The sequence below is a fragment of the Neofelis nebulosa genome, chromosome 1 (genome assembly GCF_028018385.1).
Source record: "Neofelis nebulosa isolate mNeoNeb1 chromosome 1, mNeoNeb1.pri, whole genome shotgun sequence".
NCBI classification, from domain to species: domain Eukaryota; kingdom Metazoa; phylum Chordata; class Mammalia; order Carnivora; family Felidae; genus Neofelis; species Neofelis nebulosa.
Window position 1 is genome coordinate 128898790 of NC_080782.1, and position 19972 is coordinate 128918761.

At 38.1% G+C, this 19972-nt stretch overlaps 1 protein-coding gene across 3 annotated transcripts in view; it reads right to left on the reverse strand.

Moving 5' to 3' along the window:
* Positions 1 to 19972, reverse strand: part of SEC24A (SEC24 homolog A, COPII coat complex component) — a 71855-nt gene that overhangs the window by 4077 nt on the left and 47806 nt on the right. For all 3 annotated transcript variants that reach the window (XM_058736215.1, XM_058736197.1, XM_058736208.1), the window contains 9 exons: positions 19545 to 19751; positions 17847 to 17967; positions 17372 to 17530; positions 14255 to 14428; positions 12691 to 12801; positions 8411 to 8586; positions 4988 to 5125; positions 2259 to 2363; positions 1609 to 1701 (listed from right to left, as the gene is read on the reverse strand). In XM_058736215.1, coding sequence (XP_058592198.1) covers positions 1609 to 1701; positions 2259 to 2363; positions 4988 to 5125; positions 8411 to 8586; positions 12691 to 12801; positions 14255 to 14428; positions 17372 to 17530; positions 17847 to 17967; positions 19545 to 19751 — 1284 coding nt within the window. The remainder of the gene's footprint in view (positions 1 to 1608; positions 1702 to 2258; positions 2364 to 4987; positions 5126 to 8410; positions 8587 to 12690; positions 12802 to 14254; positions 14429 to 17371; positions 17531 to 17846; positions 17968 to 19544; positions 19752 to 19972) is intronic.

Here is a 19972-nt window from a genome sequence, read left to right on the forward strand (position 1 = left end):
CCATTTAGCCCATCCCCCCTCCCACAACCCCTCCAGTAGCCCTCTGTTCTCCATATTTAAGAATCTTTTATGTTTTGTCCCCCTCCCTGTTTTTATATTATTTTTGCTTCCCTTCCCTTATGTTCATCTGTTTTGTCTCTTAAAGTCTTCATATGAGTGAAGTCATATGATAGTTGTCTTTCTCTAATTTCGCTTAGCATAATACCCTCTAGTTCCATCCACATAGTTGCAAATGGCAAGATTTCATTCTTTTTGATTGCCGAGTAATACTCCATTGTATAGATATACCACATCTTCTTTATCCATTCATCCATCCATGGACATTTGGGCTCTTTCCATACTTTGGCTATTGTTGATAGTGCTGCTATAAACCTTGGGGTGCATGTGCCCCTTCGAAACAGCATACCTGTATCTCTTGGATACATACCTAGTAGTGCAATTGCTAGGTTGTAGGGTAGTTCTAATTTTAATTTTTTGAGGAAACTCCATACTGTTTTCCAGAGTGGCTGCCTCGGCTTGCATTGCCACCAACAATGCAAAGAGATCCTCTTTCTCCTCATCCTCGCCAACATCTGTTGTTGCCTGAGTTGTTGATGTTAGCCATTCTGACAGGTGTGAGGTGGTATCTCATTGTGGTTTTGATTTGTATTTCCCTAATGATGAGTGATGTTGAGCATTTTTTCACGTGTCGGTTGGCCATCTGGATGTCTTCTTCGGAGAAGTGTCTATTCATGTCTTTTGCCCATTTCTTCACTCGATTATTTGTTTTTTGGGTGTTGAGTTTGAGAAGTTCTTTACGGATGTTGGATACTAACCCTTTATCTAATAATGTTGTTTGCAAATATCTTCTCCCATTCCGTTGGTTGCCTTTTCGTTTTGCTGATTGTTTCCTTTGTGGTGTAGGAGCTTTTTATTTTGATGAGGTCCCAATAGTTCATGTTTGCTTTTGTTTCCCTTGCCTCCAGAGATGTGTTGAGTAAGAAGTTGCTGAGGCCGAGGTCAAAGAGGTTTTTGCCTGCTTTCTCCTTGAGGATTTTGATGGCTTCCTGCCTTACATTTAGTTCTTTCATCCATTTTGAGTTTATTTTTGTGTATGGTGTAAGTGACTTGTCCAAGGTGACAGAGCTATTGACAGAGTTTATTGTTATTTTCTTCAATAGTAAATATTAATCCAACTGACACTGATCACAAGTTATTTGCTTGTGTGGCAATTAGATCAGTTCTTACTCTAAAGCAGCAGTTAAAAGGACCTTGTCATAGATCAATGAAATCACTTGCCAAAAACACAAAAACTACAACATTAACACTAATTCTAGAAAACTATTTCTTTTTTTTTGGGGGGGGGCATTAACTAAATTCATTACTTTCTTCCTAAAATAGTCTATTGTCATAGACACATAAGAACAACTAAGTCATTGATGCAAAATAATCCAAAGAATGCCTTTAAAACATAAAATGACTATTTTATGTTCCCAATTAGAAGGGAAACATAATCTGTGGCAGCATTTTATTTTCTGGAAAAACTTTGATTTAAAATGGGATGTTCATGATTTTGCCACATTTGAAATGCCCTTTAAGTCTACTCAAATCACTCTAATAAATTCTTACCATAGTTTGTGGAATTAATGCATAGTTTTGAACTCCTAGAACTCGGCTGAGAAAATTTTGTCCACAATTTTTTCCAACCCAAAGCATCAATACCTGAGGACAGGAAGAAAATTATTTTGAGATGGGCATTTAACAGTCTGCTGCTGACTAACCTTTACCACTGAGTATACTTTTGTGTTTTTTTTTAAGTTTATTTATATATTTTGAGAGCAAGAGAGCATGAGCAGGGGAGGGACAGAGAGAGAGGGAGACAGAGAATCCTAAGCAGACTCTGTAGTCAACACAGAGCCAGATGTGGGGCTGGAACTCAGGGAACTGTGAGATCATGACCTGAGCCAAAACCAAGCGTTGGAGGCTCAACCGACTGAGCCACCCAGGCACTCCCAGCACTGAGTGTGATTTAAAAGATCAAAATAATAAATATGGTTAGTGAAATTGTACTGACTTCAAATGAACTAATAATAATCAGTTTTAAGCATGATGAGACATTTTATGCTTGGCATGAAAAGAGGCTATGAAGGGAGAACGTGGCTCACACAAAAATAGAGATTAAATAGCATATGATCTGCCCCCAAAAAAGAAGATATTACAGGGAATGAATGTGTACTAGTACATGGAGGGAATGATCCAGATCAGTCAGACTAACTCACAGAGCCTGCATCCATGAGGAAAGCTCCATCCCTGCTCAGCTTCTCCACGGAAAGCTGAAGAATAGGCGGCTGAGGTATGGTGCGATCATTGATGTTGAGTGCTCCCTGAGAAATTAGACAGAAAAGTTAAAGCTTTTATTTTTTATTATTTAAAAGACTATTTTTTTTTTTTTTTACCATTTATTTATTTTTGAAAGAGAGAGAGAGAGAACGAGCAGAGGAGGGGCAGAGAAAGAGACACAGAATCCCAAGCAGGCTCCAGGCTCTGAGCTGGCAGCACAGAGCCCCATACGGGGCTTGAACTCTAGAGCCATGAGATCATGATCTGAGCCGAAGTCAGATGCTTAACCAAATGAGCACCCCAGGTGCCCCCAAAAGTTAAAGCTTTTACTAGATAATAATTGAGAACAAAATACCCCAATAATTAGACAATGGCTAACAGACAAGATGGGTTCCTTCATGTCAAAGGAGAATAGCTAAAATTTTATTTTGTTTTATTAAAGTTTATTTATTTTGAGGGAGAGAGAGCACACAAAACCAAGAATCAGACACTTAACCGAATGAGCCACCCAAGCATCCCAGAAAAGCTAAAATTTTTATCAGGCCAAATGATCATTGAGGAACAAAACTAGTCAACACAGCCTGAGTTGACAAGCCCACATAAAATTCAGGAAAATTTGCTGACCCTGCCACAAATCTTATCACACTCTCCAGCAGCTGCCATATCCTGAAGCTGCTACCAGAAACACTAAATTGTATCCTGCTTGTCAACCTGCTCCTGAAGTCGCAGTTTGGGACCTCAGTCTGACCAACTCCTAATAAGAACCCAGAACTTGCAGTTTGTGCCTACGTAACCCTGAGCTGAAATCCTTCCTCCTTCAGAGTGTACTTCTGTTTGGAAGGCTGCATCTCCTGGTTTGTAAAGTGTTTAACACTAAAGCTTTCCCTGGCCTCTGACCAAACCTTTGAATTCCAAAAATTTTTGTTGACATGGTAATCTGGAGTCACAATTAAAATTTTAATTCCAATGTTAATTCCAAGACTTTGAAACTTACTTAGGTAAATCAGTTATTTGTATTTAAATATAAAGAAGATGAAGAAATATTTATCACTTATCTAAAAAAACCCCATTGTGAATTCCAATAAAACGAAATTAACTTCTGATTTTAACTATTATAAAATACAATAAATGCAACTAATATCTATGTATAATTAGTTAATAATAATGGCTGATTGTGTGGCTTAAGTCATGTGTACATAATGAGGGAGGATTAAAAGCCCAATGCAAATGATATCTTAATAGTTCTTTTCAGTTTGACATATCTTTTATTTATTAAGGCCAGAAATGGAAGTTTCTCATTTCTAATAGACATACTGTTATCTGAAAACACAAACACACCTTTAAATATTCATAACTTAATTTTTGACCCAAAAATTTTTAACCATTTAATCTAGGTACTTGATTAAACCTTAGAAGGAGGAAGTAAATAAAATACTGACCTACCAAGAGGTATTTCCCCTCTAGCCATGAGGCTTTAATTCTAACAGGGACTATTAACCATATTACCTTAAGACTTCTTGCCTTAGGGCATGTGAAAAGCAGGAGAAAGACCATGCACTGCCTCAATACAGCTATTTAGAAATTTCTAGAGGTTTTCAAATATGAAAGAAAAAAATAATCTTGACTTTTTTCTGGTGGGAAAGAAAAGAAGCTATCAGTGGCTATGTTTTCTAGTCTTCTAAGTAAAGGCCCATATGAAAGAATGAGGCAATGCAAAGACTCCTCAAATTTCATATGCAATTTGTCCTTTATATATGCAAGATTGTAAATTCTTTAAGCTTTGAAAGGTTTTTAACCAAAATATTGCTTCCTATACACACACACACACACATATACATATATATATACATATATATACATGTATATACATATATATGTGTGTGTGTGTACATATATATATCCTAACTTGATCACAATTTTAGAAAGAAAGATTATGATTTGATATTTTCATGCATCTGACTTTAACTCAGGTAAATAATAATATCTCAGTGGGAACTTCAAAAGAAAGAAAGGGGAAAAAAAAGGACAAATAATGTTACAACTTAAATATTTTTTAAATCAATAATATTGCTGTACTAAACACTGACCTGGGGTTTTCAGATATAATTTCGCCCTCAGGACACTCCCTTCAGATCAATTTGTTTAAATAAGTAAATCAGATAGGCTTTACATTTAGGAGATTCGCTTTAGAGATTTGTCTTTTTTTTTTTTTTTTTAATTTTTAATGTTTATTTATTTTTGAGAGATAGAGCGGGAGGTGGAGAGGGGGGAGGGGGAGACAGCGAACAGAGAGAGAGGGAGACACAGACACAGAATCTGAAGCACGCTCCAGGCTTCAAACTGTCAGCACAGAGCCCGACATGGGACTCGAAGTAAGGAACCGCAAGATCCTGACCTGAGCTGAAGTTTGACACTTAACTGACTTGAGCCACCCTGATGCCCCTTTACAGATTTGTCTTAAACAAACTTAAGGAAATGTATTACTTCAATATCTTAAATAATTATTTAGTAAGAAAAGAGATACTATCTCATGAGCTTCCCCAAACCAAAATTTCCTTACAAAGACTTAGCGAAGGAATAAAAACTTTCCTCATTTCTACAATGGACTCAATATAATTAGGCTTATAAACCTCCAAGAAAAAGCCACTAAAAAAGTAATCAATCTTACCTCATCTGAAAGATTGTCAACTCTATACAAACTGGGATGAGTTGTGAGCATAAGGTAGACCAATGGCTGATTTTTCACTTGACACATGGCAAAAATGCGTTCATCTAGACGTGCGTTTGTCCCAGTCTGAAATGATTTCTATAACAAAAAACCACCCCCCATCCAAAAAATGGGTATTTAATAACAAATATAAACAAAGCTTTCCAACTCAGATGTTAAAAGAGTATCTTCAGACAGAATTAGCAAATTTACTGTTAATTATTCTTTTAAAAGTATCTTTAAAAAAAATTTTTTTTTTTTAACGTTTATTTATTTTTGAGACAGAGAGAGACAGAGTATGAACAGGGGAGGGGCAGAGAGAGCAGGAGACACAGAATCGGAAGCAGGCTCCAGGCTCTGAGCCATCAGCCCAGAGCCCGACGCGGGGCTCGAACTCACGGACTCACAGACCGTGAGATCGTGACCTGAGCTGAAGTCAGACGCTTAACCGACTGAGCCACCCTGGCGCCCCTAAAAGTATCTTTTAAGAAGTCACACAAATCTATTAAATTGTGGTTATAGCCCCACCTGGAAGAAATTAATTACCTGACCATGGCAAAGTCACTGGATCTCTCTGTTTCCTAATCAGTGAAATGGATCTAAACACTCTACCATAGAATGATGGTGACATAAAAATCTAAATAATACCATGAGATGAGTAAGGTTATATTGCAGATGAAAAAATGAAAACACAAATGAAGGACCAAAGACCTGTGTTTTATAAATGCTGGGTGATGACTAATGGTGGTTAACTATCCTTGTTTCTCCTTCAGTTATATAAACAATACAATAAAGCTTACAAATCAATTAGGAAAAATAATAATACAATAATGCAAATGAGGACAGTTACTTAGCAAAATAAAGTTAATAAGTAATGAGTTTTAACTGTTTTTTGTTTTTGTTTTTTCCCACAGGTGATTTTATTAAAGCACGGGGACATGATCCGTGGGCAGGAAGAACTGCTGAGTTGTAACTGGTTTTTATTGTAGTGAATTGTAACTGATCTATTAGCTTCATAGAGAATACTAAAAGTTTCGAGGTAAAGTTTTAAGCATTCCTGGGGTACCTGGCTGACTCAGTCAGTAGGAGCATGCAACTCTTGATCTCAGGATTCTAATTTCTTTTTTTTTTTTTTTTAATTTTTTTTTTTCAACGTTTTTTATTTATTTTTGGGACAGAGAGAGACAGAGCATGAACGGGGGAGGGGCAGAGAGAGAGGGAGACACAGAATCGGAAACAGGCTCCAGGCTCCAGGCTCCAAGCCATCAGCCCAGAGCCTGACGCGGGGCTCGAACTCACAGACCGCGAGATCGTGACCTGGCTGAAGTCGGACGCTTAACCGACTGCGCCACCCAGGCGCCCCTCAGGATTCTAATTTCAAGCCCCAAATTGGGTGTAGCCATTACTTAAAAAAAAAATAAAATGTTTAAAAAAAAAAAAAGGTTTTAAGCATTCCTATTGATGGAAAGTAGTAGAAAGAGGCAGAGAGCTAGGAGCAATGAGATTATGCCTTAAAACAAGTGTACTAACTATAAACAAAGGAAGCTGAAGATCAGAAAGGCTCTTAAGGCTTTTTGTTGTTGTTGTTGTTTAAGTAATCTCTACACCCAAAGTGTGTCTTCAACTCACAACCCCAAGATCAAAAGTCACATGCTCTACTGATCGAGCCAGCCTAGGCACTCCAAGGCTCTTAAGATTTTTTAAAGTAAGCTCTGTGCCCACTGTGGGGCTCAAATCCATGAGACCAAGAGTTGCATACTCCGCCAACTAAGCCAGCCAGGCGCCTCAAGATTTTTTAAATTAGTATGTTGATAGTCACTAAGAAAGAAAAAAGAATATTATGGGAAATGGAAGAAGGAAATTTCATTTATTGATTCAATAACTCTGAGAGCCTGTTATGTACTAAGAACTGTTGTTCTAAGTGCTGAAACAAAGTGGTAAACTTTTCAAAAAAGATAAAAATCCCTGTCCTTATAACTAAAAAATCCTAGTAAGAGAAGAGTAAATAATAAATAAGCAAAATACTGATATGTCAGTGTTAAATGCTTTAGAGGAAAAATAAGGGAGGGAAGACAGATAAAGAATGTAGGTTAGAATGGTAACAGAGTGTTGCACACTAAATGGGGAGGTAAGGGAAGGCAGGCCTCAGCGAAAGGACAGCATTAAAGAAAGACCTGAAGAGGGAAAAGCTCAGATTTTTAAATGTTAAAATTTAAGTATTTATGTAATTTCTATGTATTTACATTATATTCAGAAGTAGAAATGCATAATTTGAGTTAAAGAAACTAGAAGCTGATCCAAAAGCCATCCTATTAGGGTAAGTGGGTTTACCCTTCTCACCTAAGAAGAGATGACATACACCAGACAGGTAGATCCTGGAGTTCAGAAAAGTATACATATTGACAAGATCCAGAGTAGTTTTTTTTTTTTTTTTTAAGTTTTTTTTTTTTTTGGGACAGAGAGAGACAGAGCATGAACGGGGGAGGGGCAGAGAGAGAGGGAGACACAGAAGTGGAAACAGGCTCCAGGCTCCGAGCCATCAGCCCAGAGCCTGACGCGGGGCTCGAACTCACGGACCGCGAGATCGTGACCTGGCTGAAGTCGGACGCTTAACCGACTGCGCCACCCAGGCGCCCCAATCCAGAGTAGTTTTGATCAGTTTTGAAATCTGGGATGTAACCCTAAGTGATTTATTAACATGAGCTTTTTAATAAAACTTACAAGGGAAAGTTACAGTAAGTACATAAGCTTGGACATTGGATTTTGTACCCTGGAAAAATAAGTCTCCTCCACCAACCCAGAGTTTCCTTTCTTTTTTGGAGAGCGGGGCAGGGGGAGCCAGTGGTATGGGTAAAGGGCAGGCAGGGGAGATCATTAAATAACAATATCAAATGAAAAACTCTACAGGACCATAGAAGGAAAGGCAACTGCTAGAGAGATAACATTTGAGCTCAAACACAGTAAGAGGAAAGTGCAATGCAGCCCATGGCACAGGTATGAGAAGGCATAGCTAAGATTTAGTAGTATGTGGCTGAGATACTGTAGGGAGCAAGAAAAAGCCAAAAGAAGAGTTTCATGTGTGACTTCTTGCTCTAGCAATAAAAGATTGTTTTGGAAAACTGATCATTACTTACATCACTTACATCTTTGATAACTTAAGTGATACCTTGTGAACATCTCTTACAAATAAGGCACACCCTTTAAATCAGTATTTTTAAACTTTTTTGGGTTACAAATTTTTTCAAGGTTCCAATAAAAGCCAGGATCCCTGTGCTTAGAAAACTTAACTGACTTAAAGTTATACATACAATGTTTAGTGGTTCACAGGATAAAAACTTGGGCTAATGACATTATTGTCTTAGTTTCTGGGTTTAACTCTCTTACCTGTTTAAGGAGAGCCAACACAAAGAGTGGGAAAAGCCGCAAAGAAAAAGGAACCATGAGTCCAGGCTGCTGGTTACTTAGGACTGAAGAACGATAAGCTGAAAGAGAGTCTATGACGGCATTCACTAGGGCATCCCGAGCATCACTCAGACTGGCAGTCACAGACCTGTCAACAGCTAACAGATGGAAGGCAGGAACAAACAAGAGAGAAGATAGAAGTTTAGCTATCCCACTTCTATCCCACTGTTACAGATAGAAGAGATTTTTTTTTTTATTATACAAATTCCTTCTCCAATGTATCACATACACAAGGAGACAAGCATAGTAGCTCAAAGTACATCGTCTGAAGAGTCAAATCAAAGTTGGCTGAAATGCTTCTCTATTTCCTAACTGTAAGACAATATGGCAAGGAATCTAACCCTCATGAGTATGTTTCCTTACCTGTAAAATGGCAAAACTGTTCTTTGTTCAATCTAAGATGTTATTTTGAAATATTCTTTCTAAATAAGTTCTACTCCCAATGTGGGGCTTGAACTCATAACCTGGAGATCAAGGGTTACAAACTCAACCAAGTGAGCCACCCAGGTACCCCAAATCTAAGATGTTATTAGTAGTAATCCACCATTTTATTTACATACTACAGAAAAAGAAAAAAGTCTGCAACTAAAGCACATGCTTTCTTCACAGAGAATTTTACCCTATATTTATTGCAAGAGCTCTTAGCTACTTAGATGCCTCTCATCACCTGTCATGCCACTCTGTTTACATGCATTTCAGCATACTGGAAAAAAAATTTTTCCCCTGAAGAAAAATTTAAACACTAAAAGCACATAATTGTTTTAGAGAGTTCTTAAACTACAACTAAACTACATTCATGGGGCACCTGGGTGGCTCAGTCAGTTAAATATCCGACTTCGGCTCAGGTCATGATCTCACAGCTGTTGAGTTTGAGCCCTGCATCAGGCTCTGTGCTGACAGCTTGAAGTATGCTTCAGATTCTGGGCCTCCCTCTCTCTCTCTCTGCCCCTCCCCTGCTCATGTTCTGGCTCTCTCTCTCTCTCTGTCTCAAAATTAAACATTAAAAAAAGTTAAGGGGCATGTGGGTGGCTCAGTCGGTTGAGCGTCCAACTTCAGCTCAAGTCATGATCTTGTGGTCCCTGTGTCTGAAACCTGCATGAGGTTCTGTGCTGTTAGCTTGGGGCCTGGAGCCTGCTTTGGATTCTGTGTTTCCCTTTTTCTCTGCCCTTACCCTACTTACACTCTGTCTCTCTCAAAATTAAGTAAATAAACATTAAAAAATAATAAATTAACTAACTAACTAACTAACTAAATTTATGTTGGGGCACCTGGGTGGATCAGTTGGTTAAGCATCTGACTCCTGATTTCGGCTTATGTCATGATCTCACGGTTCTTAAGATTGAGCCCTGCGTGGGGCTCTCTGCTGATGGCATGGAGCCTGCTTGGGATCCTCTCTTTCCCTCTCTCTCTCTGCCCCTACTCCTTGAGCTCTCTCTCCCTCAAAATAAATAAGCTTAAAAAAAAACACCTCAATTCATGTGATATCAAAAATACAATAAATACTGGGGTGTCTGGGTGGCTCAATTGGTTAAGCGTCCAACTTTGGCTCAGATCATGATCTCACGGTTCGTGGGTTCAAGCCCCACATCGGGCTCTGCCCTGACAGCAGAGAGCCTGCTTGGGATTCTTTCTCTACCTCTCTCTCTCTCTCTGCCCCTCCCCACTCCTGGCCTCTCTCTCTCTCTCTCAAAAATAAACATTAAAATACAATCAATAAAGTGATGTTATTAACTGCTATAACCAAATTTGTATATAGCCAAGAAAGAATAAAGACCACTGTCACCTGATCAACAGTTAACTCTTCACTTGATCTTAGCCAAAAGGCCGAGAAGCGATTAACAGTTAACTCTTAAGACTTCAATTGAAGACATCCTGATTTTAAAGATTTTGATAAAATCTTTATCAAATGTGAAAAAAATTTATAAATTTTTAAAAAAAAAAATTTATAAAATGTGAAAAAATGTCCATAATGCTATCAACCAAATTTAGTAACAAAACCAATACTTTTTTTTTTTTTTAATTTTTTTTTTTTAATTTTTTTTTTTTTCAACGTTTTTTATTTATTTCTGGGACAGAGAGAGACAGAGCATGAACGGGGGAGGGGCAGAGAGAGAGGGAGACACAGAGTCGGAAACAGGCTCCAGGCTCCGAGCCATCAGCCCAGAGCCTGACGCGGGGCTCAAACTCACGGACCGCGAGATCGTGACCTGGCTGAAGTCGGACGCTTAACCGACTGCGCCACCCAGGCGCCCCAAAACCAATACTTTTTGTGAAGCAAACCATTGTGCAGATTTTTTCAAACCTACAAATACCACCTAATATATAGTTCTTGCTGATGATAATAAAGATAATATTCGTCATACTGTTACTAAAAAGTATTAGTTGAACAAAATATAAAGGCAATGACCCTCAAATTTCTTAGGTCACAATCTTTAACTTTTTTTTTTTTTTTTTTTTTAACGTTTATTTATTTTTGAGACAGAGAGAGACAGAGCATGAACGGGGGAGGGGCAGAGAGGGAGGGAGACACAGAATCGGAAGCAGGCTCCAGGCTCCGAGCCATCAGCCCAGAACCCGACGCGGGGCTCCAACTCATGGACCGCGAGATCATGACCTGAGCTAAAGTCGGACGCCCAACCGAATGAGCCACCCAAGCGCCCCCACAATCTTTAACTTTCAACAGCATATGAGACTAACTAAAATGGGGTTGGCCTTCATCAGTCTTCGTTAAAGAAAAAATTTGCTGGGGCACCTGGGTGGCTCAATCAGTTAAGCATACAATTCTTGATTTTGGCTCAGGTCATGATCTCACGGTTCATGAGCTAGAACCGTAAGATGGGCTCCTTGATAATGGTGTGGAGCCTGCTTGGGATTCTCTCTCCCTCTCTCTCTGCCCTTCCCTTGCTCATGCGTGCTCACTCTCTCTCTCTCAAAATAAACTTAAAAAAAAAAAAAAAAAAGAATTTACCAATAGGAAATAAAAAAAAAAAGTAATCACCCTTATCATAGACAGATTTGAGTTTGAAGTAAATGGACCGAACGACATCTTTCCTCCAGGAGAAAAAAAAGCAAAAACAACAACAAAAAATCAAGGAGGCAACTAAACTATGTCTGAGACAGAAGTAAAGAACTGAAGGTATGAATAAATAAATTCTAGCTCAGGTGATCTGGCCAAGAATGCAAACTTATGTGTGAAAAGTAAACTGGTTTTCAATCTCAAATTCCATGACTCCAAGAATAATGATCTTTACATAACTTCACTGTCTCTTGCAATCCAAGTTACAGACCTCATAAGAAAGCTATTAACCTTTAGTATTGAACATTTAGTAAAATATGGTTATTTAAATTCACCACAGGCAGATTATAAAACAGGAAGCAGTTTAGTAGTTGCCTAAAGCTGGTGAGGGATAAAAAGAGGAAGTGGGCAGTTACTGCTGATGGGCATAAGGTTCTTTTTGGGATGATAAAAATGTTCTAAAATTAGATTGAGGTGATGGCCATACAATTCAGTAAATATATCATAGATAATAGAGTTGCAGACTTAAAATAGGTTAAGTGATATGGCACATAAATTATATCTTAATAAAGCTGCTTAAATAAAAGAAAAAAAAAGTTCCTTTCATTCAAGTAGTTACTTAGGAGGCATACACAGAATCCAAAACAATGAAACCTTCAAAGTTAACTATTTATTTTTTAATGTTTATTTATTTTTGAGAGAGAGACAAAGAGCATGAGCAGGGAAGGGGCAGAAAGAGAGGGAGGCACAGAATCCCAAGCAGACTCCAGACTCTAAGTTGTCAGCACAGAGCCTGACGCAGGGCTTGAAGCCACTAGGCAGGAGATCATGACCTGAGCCGAAGTCGGACACTTAACTGACTGAGCCACACAGATGCCCCTAAAGCTAATTATTTCAAGAAAAATAAGGGGTGCCTGGGTGGCTTAGTCGGTTCAGCATCTGACTGCTGATTTTGACTCAAGTCATGACCCCAGGGTCATGAGATGAGCGCTGCACAGGGCTCCCTGCTGACTGTGGGGCCTGCTTGGGATTCTCTCTCTCTCCCTCTGTCACTCTCCACCACTTACGCTCACTCTCACTCTCTAAAAGTAAATTTAAGAAAAAATTTAAAGCAAAATAAAACTCTCCAGATTTTTCTAATGTTATTATTTGTGAAGTATTTACAATAGGTGATAACAATTCTTACCCATATTGGCCAATAACCCTGCAATTGCTTGAACATCAGCTCCAAGAAAGACTTCATTCAGAGTTGAAACTACAGGCAAACACAAAGTATGAACACGAATTCTTCTTTCACCTTTGGGGAAAACATATAAATGACAGTAAGGGACAACTTATATTTAAAAACTTGTATGCAAGTCTCTTGGAAAAATCACTTCTTTTCAATTTAGAACCAAAAAGATTATTTAATAAGCAGAAATAGTTTCAAAGCCTTAATGAGTAAAAACTCTATTAACTTTTATTTCTTTCATTTTTTGACTATAAAATTCTTTTTGTTCAAGTTATTACTGAAAAGGAATCATAAATTATGGTAACATGTTCGCTTCTTAAAAATTTCTTTTCTAAACCTTTTGGTTACTTTCTTTCTTTTTTCTTTTTTTTTTTTAAGTTTATTTATTTTGAGAGAGAGAGCACAAGTGGGGAAGGGGCAGAGAGAGAGAGAGAGAGAGAGAGAGAGAGAGAGAGAATCCCAAGCAGGTTCCTCTCTGCCAGTGCAGAGCCCACTTCAGATTCTCTGTCCCCCCTTCATTTTCGCTCATGCTCTCTCTCTCTCCCAAAAATAAACTTAAAAAACACTACCTTCCACATGTATTCTAGAGTCTGTTTTGATATTTAAAGTCTAGAGAAATCTTATACTTTCCTCTTTAACCACAGAAAAAAATTTAAAAGAAATCGACTAATATTTTTTTTTGGTAATTATTACCCACAATAATAAAAATCAATAAATACAGAAATAAAAATGAAAACCTTTTGGGAAGCATCAAATATCAAGCTAATTTTTTAAAATTTTCTAATCAGCAAGATCTGGAACACTAAAGTAAAAGAACAAATAAAAAAACTAGAGATGATATCCATATTACAACCTATATGGACACATGAAGACCAATGAACAGGTACATATAAGGAGCTCATAGAAATTACTTTTAGAAAGAAGAACTATCTGCAATAAAGGGTAACACTGTTTAGATTTTCTATTCTAGACCAGAATAATGATAGCCAAAAGAAGACATATAATGTTTAGCCTATCATATCAGCAACAATAACTAAACACACACACACCACACACACACACACAAAGGCTAAAATGAAAAGGGCACTTGCTAAGACCACAGATTGGTAACATCTTTCTGAAAAGCAACCTGGAAATACCAAGAATTTTTCTAAACAGTAAGCCTTACACTAAGTAGACTCTCAATAAATATCTGTTAAATACGATTGGTTAAGGAAAATAAAAATCACACATCTTGGCTTTACCAAGGATAGCAACAAATCTCTTAAGATCAGAAATATATTCTTTTGGTTTAAGAGAAATGAATACCTCCAAAAGTAAGGGAGATTATTCTAAGCCAACGAATACGTGACCAAATTTTAAAAATTTCCCTTTGCTGCAACACATTGTATTTATAGTTAACAATACTGGATTGTAGACCTAAAAATCTCTTAAAACATAGATCTCATGTTATATGCCTTTGCCACAACAACAACAACAACAATCCACACCTCCCCCCACTCAAAACACCCCACCTTACCTTTGCTGGATGTATACAAGAGTGCAGACTGAAAGGAAACCAACTGAGTGTCAGTAAGACTCTCTTCCACTGACATCTGTACTGCATACCCAGCATCTGGGTTTACATTAGGCAAAGACAGTAAGTCTGTTGACCGAACAAAGAAGTTCCCATGGAAGGTATGAATGGAAAGACCTAGAAGAGAAAACTTTATCAAAATCATTTATATATTTTCATTTTATCCCTGTCACTTATCAGACTGGCAGAGAGTAAATCTAAAGGTTTAGATGTGATACTGTGATTTATGATAAGAATATATACTTGATCTTCACCCATTTCTGGCAGAGAGCTCCTAAACTCTTAGAATTTCCTAAGTGGTGAGAGTCACAAAGGTGTCTCTTGCTATGTTGATGGAGTGACTTTTGGCAAGAACCTAGGTAACCTAAGGATGGGGGCTGGTTACCAGAGGATCCAACCATGTGATTAGAAGGCTGGAACTTTAAGTTCAACCCCTACCCCACCAACATCCTTCAGGGAGGGGAGAGGACCTAGAGGACGATACAGTCACCAACCGCCAATAAGCTAAGCAATCATGACTATGTAAATAAGCCTTCATAAAAACTCAAAAGGATGGGGTCCTTCGGAGAGCATCTGGATTGGTGCCCACATGGAGATCTGGGAGGAGTGGAACACTCAGAACATGGAAGCTGCAGAAGCTTCATGCCCTTTGCCTTCTCCATATCTTGCCCTGCACATCTCTTCCATTTGGCTGTTCCTGAGTTATATCCTTTTATAAAAAACCAGCAATCAAGTAAATAAAATGTTTCTCTGAGTTCTGTAAGCTGCTCTGTAGCAAATAAATTGAACCCAAAGAGAGGGTTTTAGGAACCTCCAATCTATAGCCAGCCAATCAGAGCACAAAAATAAACAGAAACCCAAAGAAGCTACTGTGGTAACTAACTGGTTATGAGTGACACTAATACCTGAGTTGTTTGAAGACGTGTCAGCCTTATACAAGTGTTATTTGATACTTTACTTAAGATGTTACATATGTTTTATTACCAGTTGTTTCACTCAATCATTTTTTCTTTTTATTACAATGATAATAGAGAACTCCATTTGGCAAATGGTTTGACCAACAGATTTCAGTATCTATCTAGTGGACAGGTTGTGGATCTTTATCTTTTGATATCTTTTTTTTTTTCTTTTTGGCTACATATTTCATATAATCTTTCCACTGCAAAAAAAAAAAAAAAAAAAAAAGATTGAGTCCAGGGTGACTCAGTCGGTTAAGCATCTGACTCTGGTTCAGGTCATGATCAGGCTCTGTGCTGACAGCTCAGAGGCTGGAACCCAGTTTGGATTCTGTGTTTCTCTCTCTCTCTGCACCTCCCCCACTCACACTCTGTCTCTCTCTCTCAAAAATAAATAAACATTAAAGAAAATAAGTTAAAAAAATGATTGCTTCATACCTCTTAAAGAACAACATTATTTTATTTATTTTTTTTATTTATTTATTTTTTTTTTAATTTTTTTTTTTTTCAACGTTTTTTTATTTATTTTTGGGACAGAGAGAGACAGAGCATGAACGGGGGAGGGGCAGAGAGAGAGGGAGACACAGAATCGGAAACAGGCTCCAGGCTCCGAGCCATCAGCCCAGAGCCTGACGCGGGGCTCGAACTCACGGACCGCGAGATCGTGACCTGGCTGAAGTCGGACGCTTAACCAACTGCGCCACCCAGGCGCCCCAAGAACAACATTATTTTAAAATTTGAATGAAAGATTAGAACTAGGTTGATAATGTGAAGGAATATCTGGAATTATTTCCCATTTTCCTAAGAGAATAGTTATTATCATTTAGCAGCCACAGGCATTTATCCTGAAAAATACACTGGATTAAAGCATTCTGAAACTTTCAGACTATTTCCAAAGCAACACTGAGGCAAGGTTAGTAGCAGTGCAGATAGAGAAGAGCACAAATAAAAAGATCTCCTATTTGTAAGATCAATGGTGGGGATGGTGGCACAATAATGAAAATGTACTTCAAAACAAAACAAACAACAAAAAAAAGAAAATGTACTTAATGCCATTCAACTGTATACTTTTAAACGGTTAAATAATAAATTTTGTTATGAATATTTACTGTAATTAAAAAAATAATTGTTTTATTAAAAAAAACACCTTTCGGGGCGCCTGGGTGGCTCAGTCGGTTAAGCATCCGACTTCAGCTTGGGTCACGATCTCACAGTCCGTGAGTTCGAGCCCCGCGTCGGGCTCTGGGCCGATGGCTCAGAGCCTGGAGCCTGCTTCCGATTCTGTGTCTCCCTCTCTCTCTGCCCCTCCCCCGTTCATGCTCTGTCTCTCTCTGTCTCAAAAATAAATAAACGTTAAAAAAAATAAATAAATAAATAAAAAAAACAAACACCTTTCACTACTACTGTTTCTGTTCAAGACATGGAATAAAAATCCATGCCTATTTTTGGTGGGGCGGGGGGGGAGAGGAGGGATATGATTTTTAAAAATTAGATATAATTCACATACCATAAAAATTACACATAGGGGTGCCTGGATGGCTTAGATGGTTAAACCTGTAACTTCAGCTCATGTCATGATCTCACGGATTGTGAGTTCGAGCCCCACCTTGGGCTCTGTGCTAACAGCTCAGAGCCTGGAGCATGCTTCAGATTCTGTGTCTCCCTCTCTCTCTGCCCCTCTCCTACTCACAATCTCTCCCTCTCTCTCTCCCTCCCTCCCTCCCTCCCTCCCTCCCTCTCTCTCTCTCTCTTTCAAAACCAAACACTAAAAAATTTATAAAAATTACACATAAAGTGTACAATTCAGTGGCTTTTGGTATATTCAAAAGAGTCTCCATTTTATAATGTTTCTTCTCCATTCTTTTTTTTTTCACCTAGGTTCCACATCCAATGTTGGCTTGAATTCACAACCATGAGATCAAGAATCCCATGGTCTACCGACTGAACAAGCGAGGCACCCCTTATCTGTTATTAACTGCATATTCCATCAGTGTAAGTAAAATATCTTAGAAGAGCAAACATGAAATAAGACTAGCTGAAAATGTGTATTTACTGGTATCAAAAGCAACATTTCTATGCATATGTTAAAAAATAAAAGTCCCACCTTTCGTGCACCGAATCCTCATGACTGCCTCAAAGCCAATCTTTCGAGTGAGGTATCTCTGTAGTTCCTTCTGTAATTTCTGTACTTGTACTGGGTTCTGCTGATGGTGGTAAGAGGGATAGTAATAGACACTACCTGCTGAATACCGAGAAATACAACCTGGAAGAGAACACACACTTTTAAAAAATCCTGCCATTAAGTGCTATGACTGCACCAAAAAAACTACTGGTATTTGAATCAATTCTTCCTTAGCCTTCCAAAGTATTATCAGAAAAGAAAATTTTATTCTTTTAAATAGTATAAAAACGTCTCTATTATAAATATTTAGAGTAGAAGACCAAAAGGTTTATAGTAGACTGATTAACTCTCCCAAAGGAATAAAAATCCCTTCACTTTGTCCTCTATTTGGAATATCATCATATAAATACCATTTTCACATTCATTTGAAAAAAAATAGTCATGAGGAAGAACTTACCCAGAGAAGCCAAATCAGAATACTGTCCACTAAGAAGGAATAAGTCAACGGCTACCTGCTGACCAGAACAATCCAAGGCTAATTTCTTATAGAAGTCAGTGGATGGTGTCAAGTGAATTTCCTATTAATAATAAATTATATAAAGAAAAATTTTAAATTAAATTGTCATAAAATTTTTATGTTTTTTAAAACTTTATTTATTCATTTATTTTGAAAGGGAGAGCTCAAGGGAGCAGGGGAGGGGCAGAGAGAGAGGGACAGAGAATTCCAAGCAGGCTGCACAAGGTCAGCACAGAACCCAATGTGGGGCTTGAACCCACGCACAAACTGTGAGATCATGACCTAAGCTGAAATCAAGAGTAGGACACTTAACTGAATGAGCCACTCAGGTGCCTCTAAATTGTCATAAAATTTTAAAATCTATCTATATATACCAAGATGTTAACAGGTAGCCTTGGGGGTAGTCTAAAAAAATCCTTTATTTTTGTAATACTTTTTCACTTTTTCAGTAAAAAAACATGTACTGCTTAACTATTTTCTATTTTGTTTTACCTTTATTTTTTATCTTTTGAGAGACAGCAAGTAAGCGAGCAAAAGTGAGCTGGGGAGGGGCAGAAAGAGAGGGAGAGAGAAGATGGAAGTGGGCTCTATGCCGATAAGGGAGAGCCCAACGCAGAGCTCGAACTCATAAACTATGAGATCATGACAGAGCTGAAGTCAGAAGCTTAACTGAGCCACCCAGGTGCCCCTATTTTGTTTTACTTTTAAAAAGAAATATACCTATTATGCTAATTTCGGTAATCGATTTAATGTTTACTATGCTGGAAACTGTTCTAAACAATTCATGTGTATTATCCATTCAGCCTTTTGAACTACTATAAGAAGCAGGTAACTACCATTATTTTCAATTTATAAATAAACATAAGGAAAGAGAAGGGCAAAGAAATTAACTACTCAAGTTCATACATCTAAAAAGCAGAATGGGGCGCCTGGGTGGCGCAGTCGGTTAAGCGTCCGACTTCAGCCAGGTCACGATCTCGCGGTCCATGAGTTTGAGCCCCGCGTCAGGCTCTGGGCTGATGGCTCGGAGCCTGGAGCCTGTTTCCGATTCTGTGTCTCCCTCTCTCTCTGTCCCTCCCCCGTTCATGCTCTGTCTCTCTCTGTCCCAAAAATAAAATAAAAAACGTTGAAAAAAAAATTAAAAAAAAAAAAAAAAATAAATAAATAAAAAATAAAAAGCAGAATTTAGGGAGACAGACTCCAGGACTGACACCATAATTGTAGCACATGGCAACTCTCATCATCTTTTGAAAAATACTCATCTCAGATTAAGTTTATACATACAAGGTGTTAAAAGCAATTCTATGGCAATCAGTATACCAAACTATGACTACATTTTAGTGTTTATCCATGTTCTACTTTGTCCCTAGAAGGCATATTCCTTAGCTGCCAGACTTTCTCATCAAAGGCAGGCTGCATTGTGAGGAGCATGCTAAAGATCCAACAGTAAAGTAAGAGTAAATCAGGTAGAAAATGTAATAAAATGGAAATTATGACATAAAAGAGAAATGCTTTATCTATTTCCTTATACTCCCTACTCTCCACAACTGAAAAGTAAATGAGAAACAAGCTTTGTGGTCAAAGGGACAGAGCAGAACACCACCATGTACAGTAACATACATGTGATGACACTCTCACCTTAGCAGAAGACCTTTGGTTGGGCTCCTCTCGCGGTCTCAGGGCTCCCACTCCAAGAGTAGGAAGTTGTGTTTGAAAGACAGACATTCGACCACCAGTTGGGGACATCAGCTTAAAGGCAGCCTGAAGTGCAGGACCCAAGGCACTCTGCGTTTCCAGGGTCTTGGTGAACATTTGTGGCAAAGTTTTCAGTAAATCTTGAACAAGCTTGTAAAATAAAGCAAGAAAACTCAAAGGTGTTACAAGTAAAATTTTTTTTCACAAAAAATCAGTAACTAATACAGTAGACAAGACACCGAGTTGTGATGATGGTCAGAGAATCTACAGACAGTACAGTAAACAATGAAGTTGGTCAAATGACAAGAAAGCCATTTTAAGTCAACATTATAAATTGGCAAGCAAGACAAATCAAAATTGGGGCCTTACAG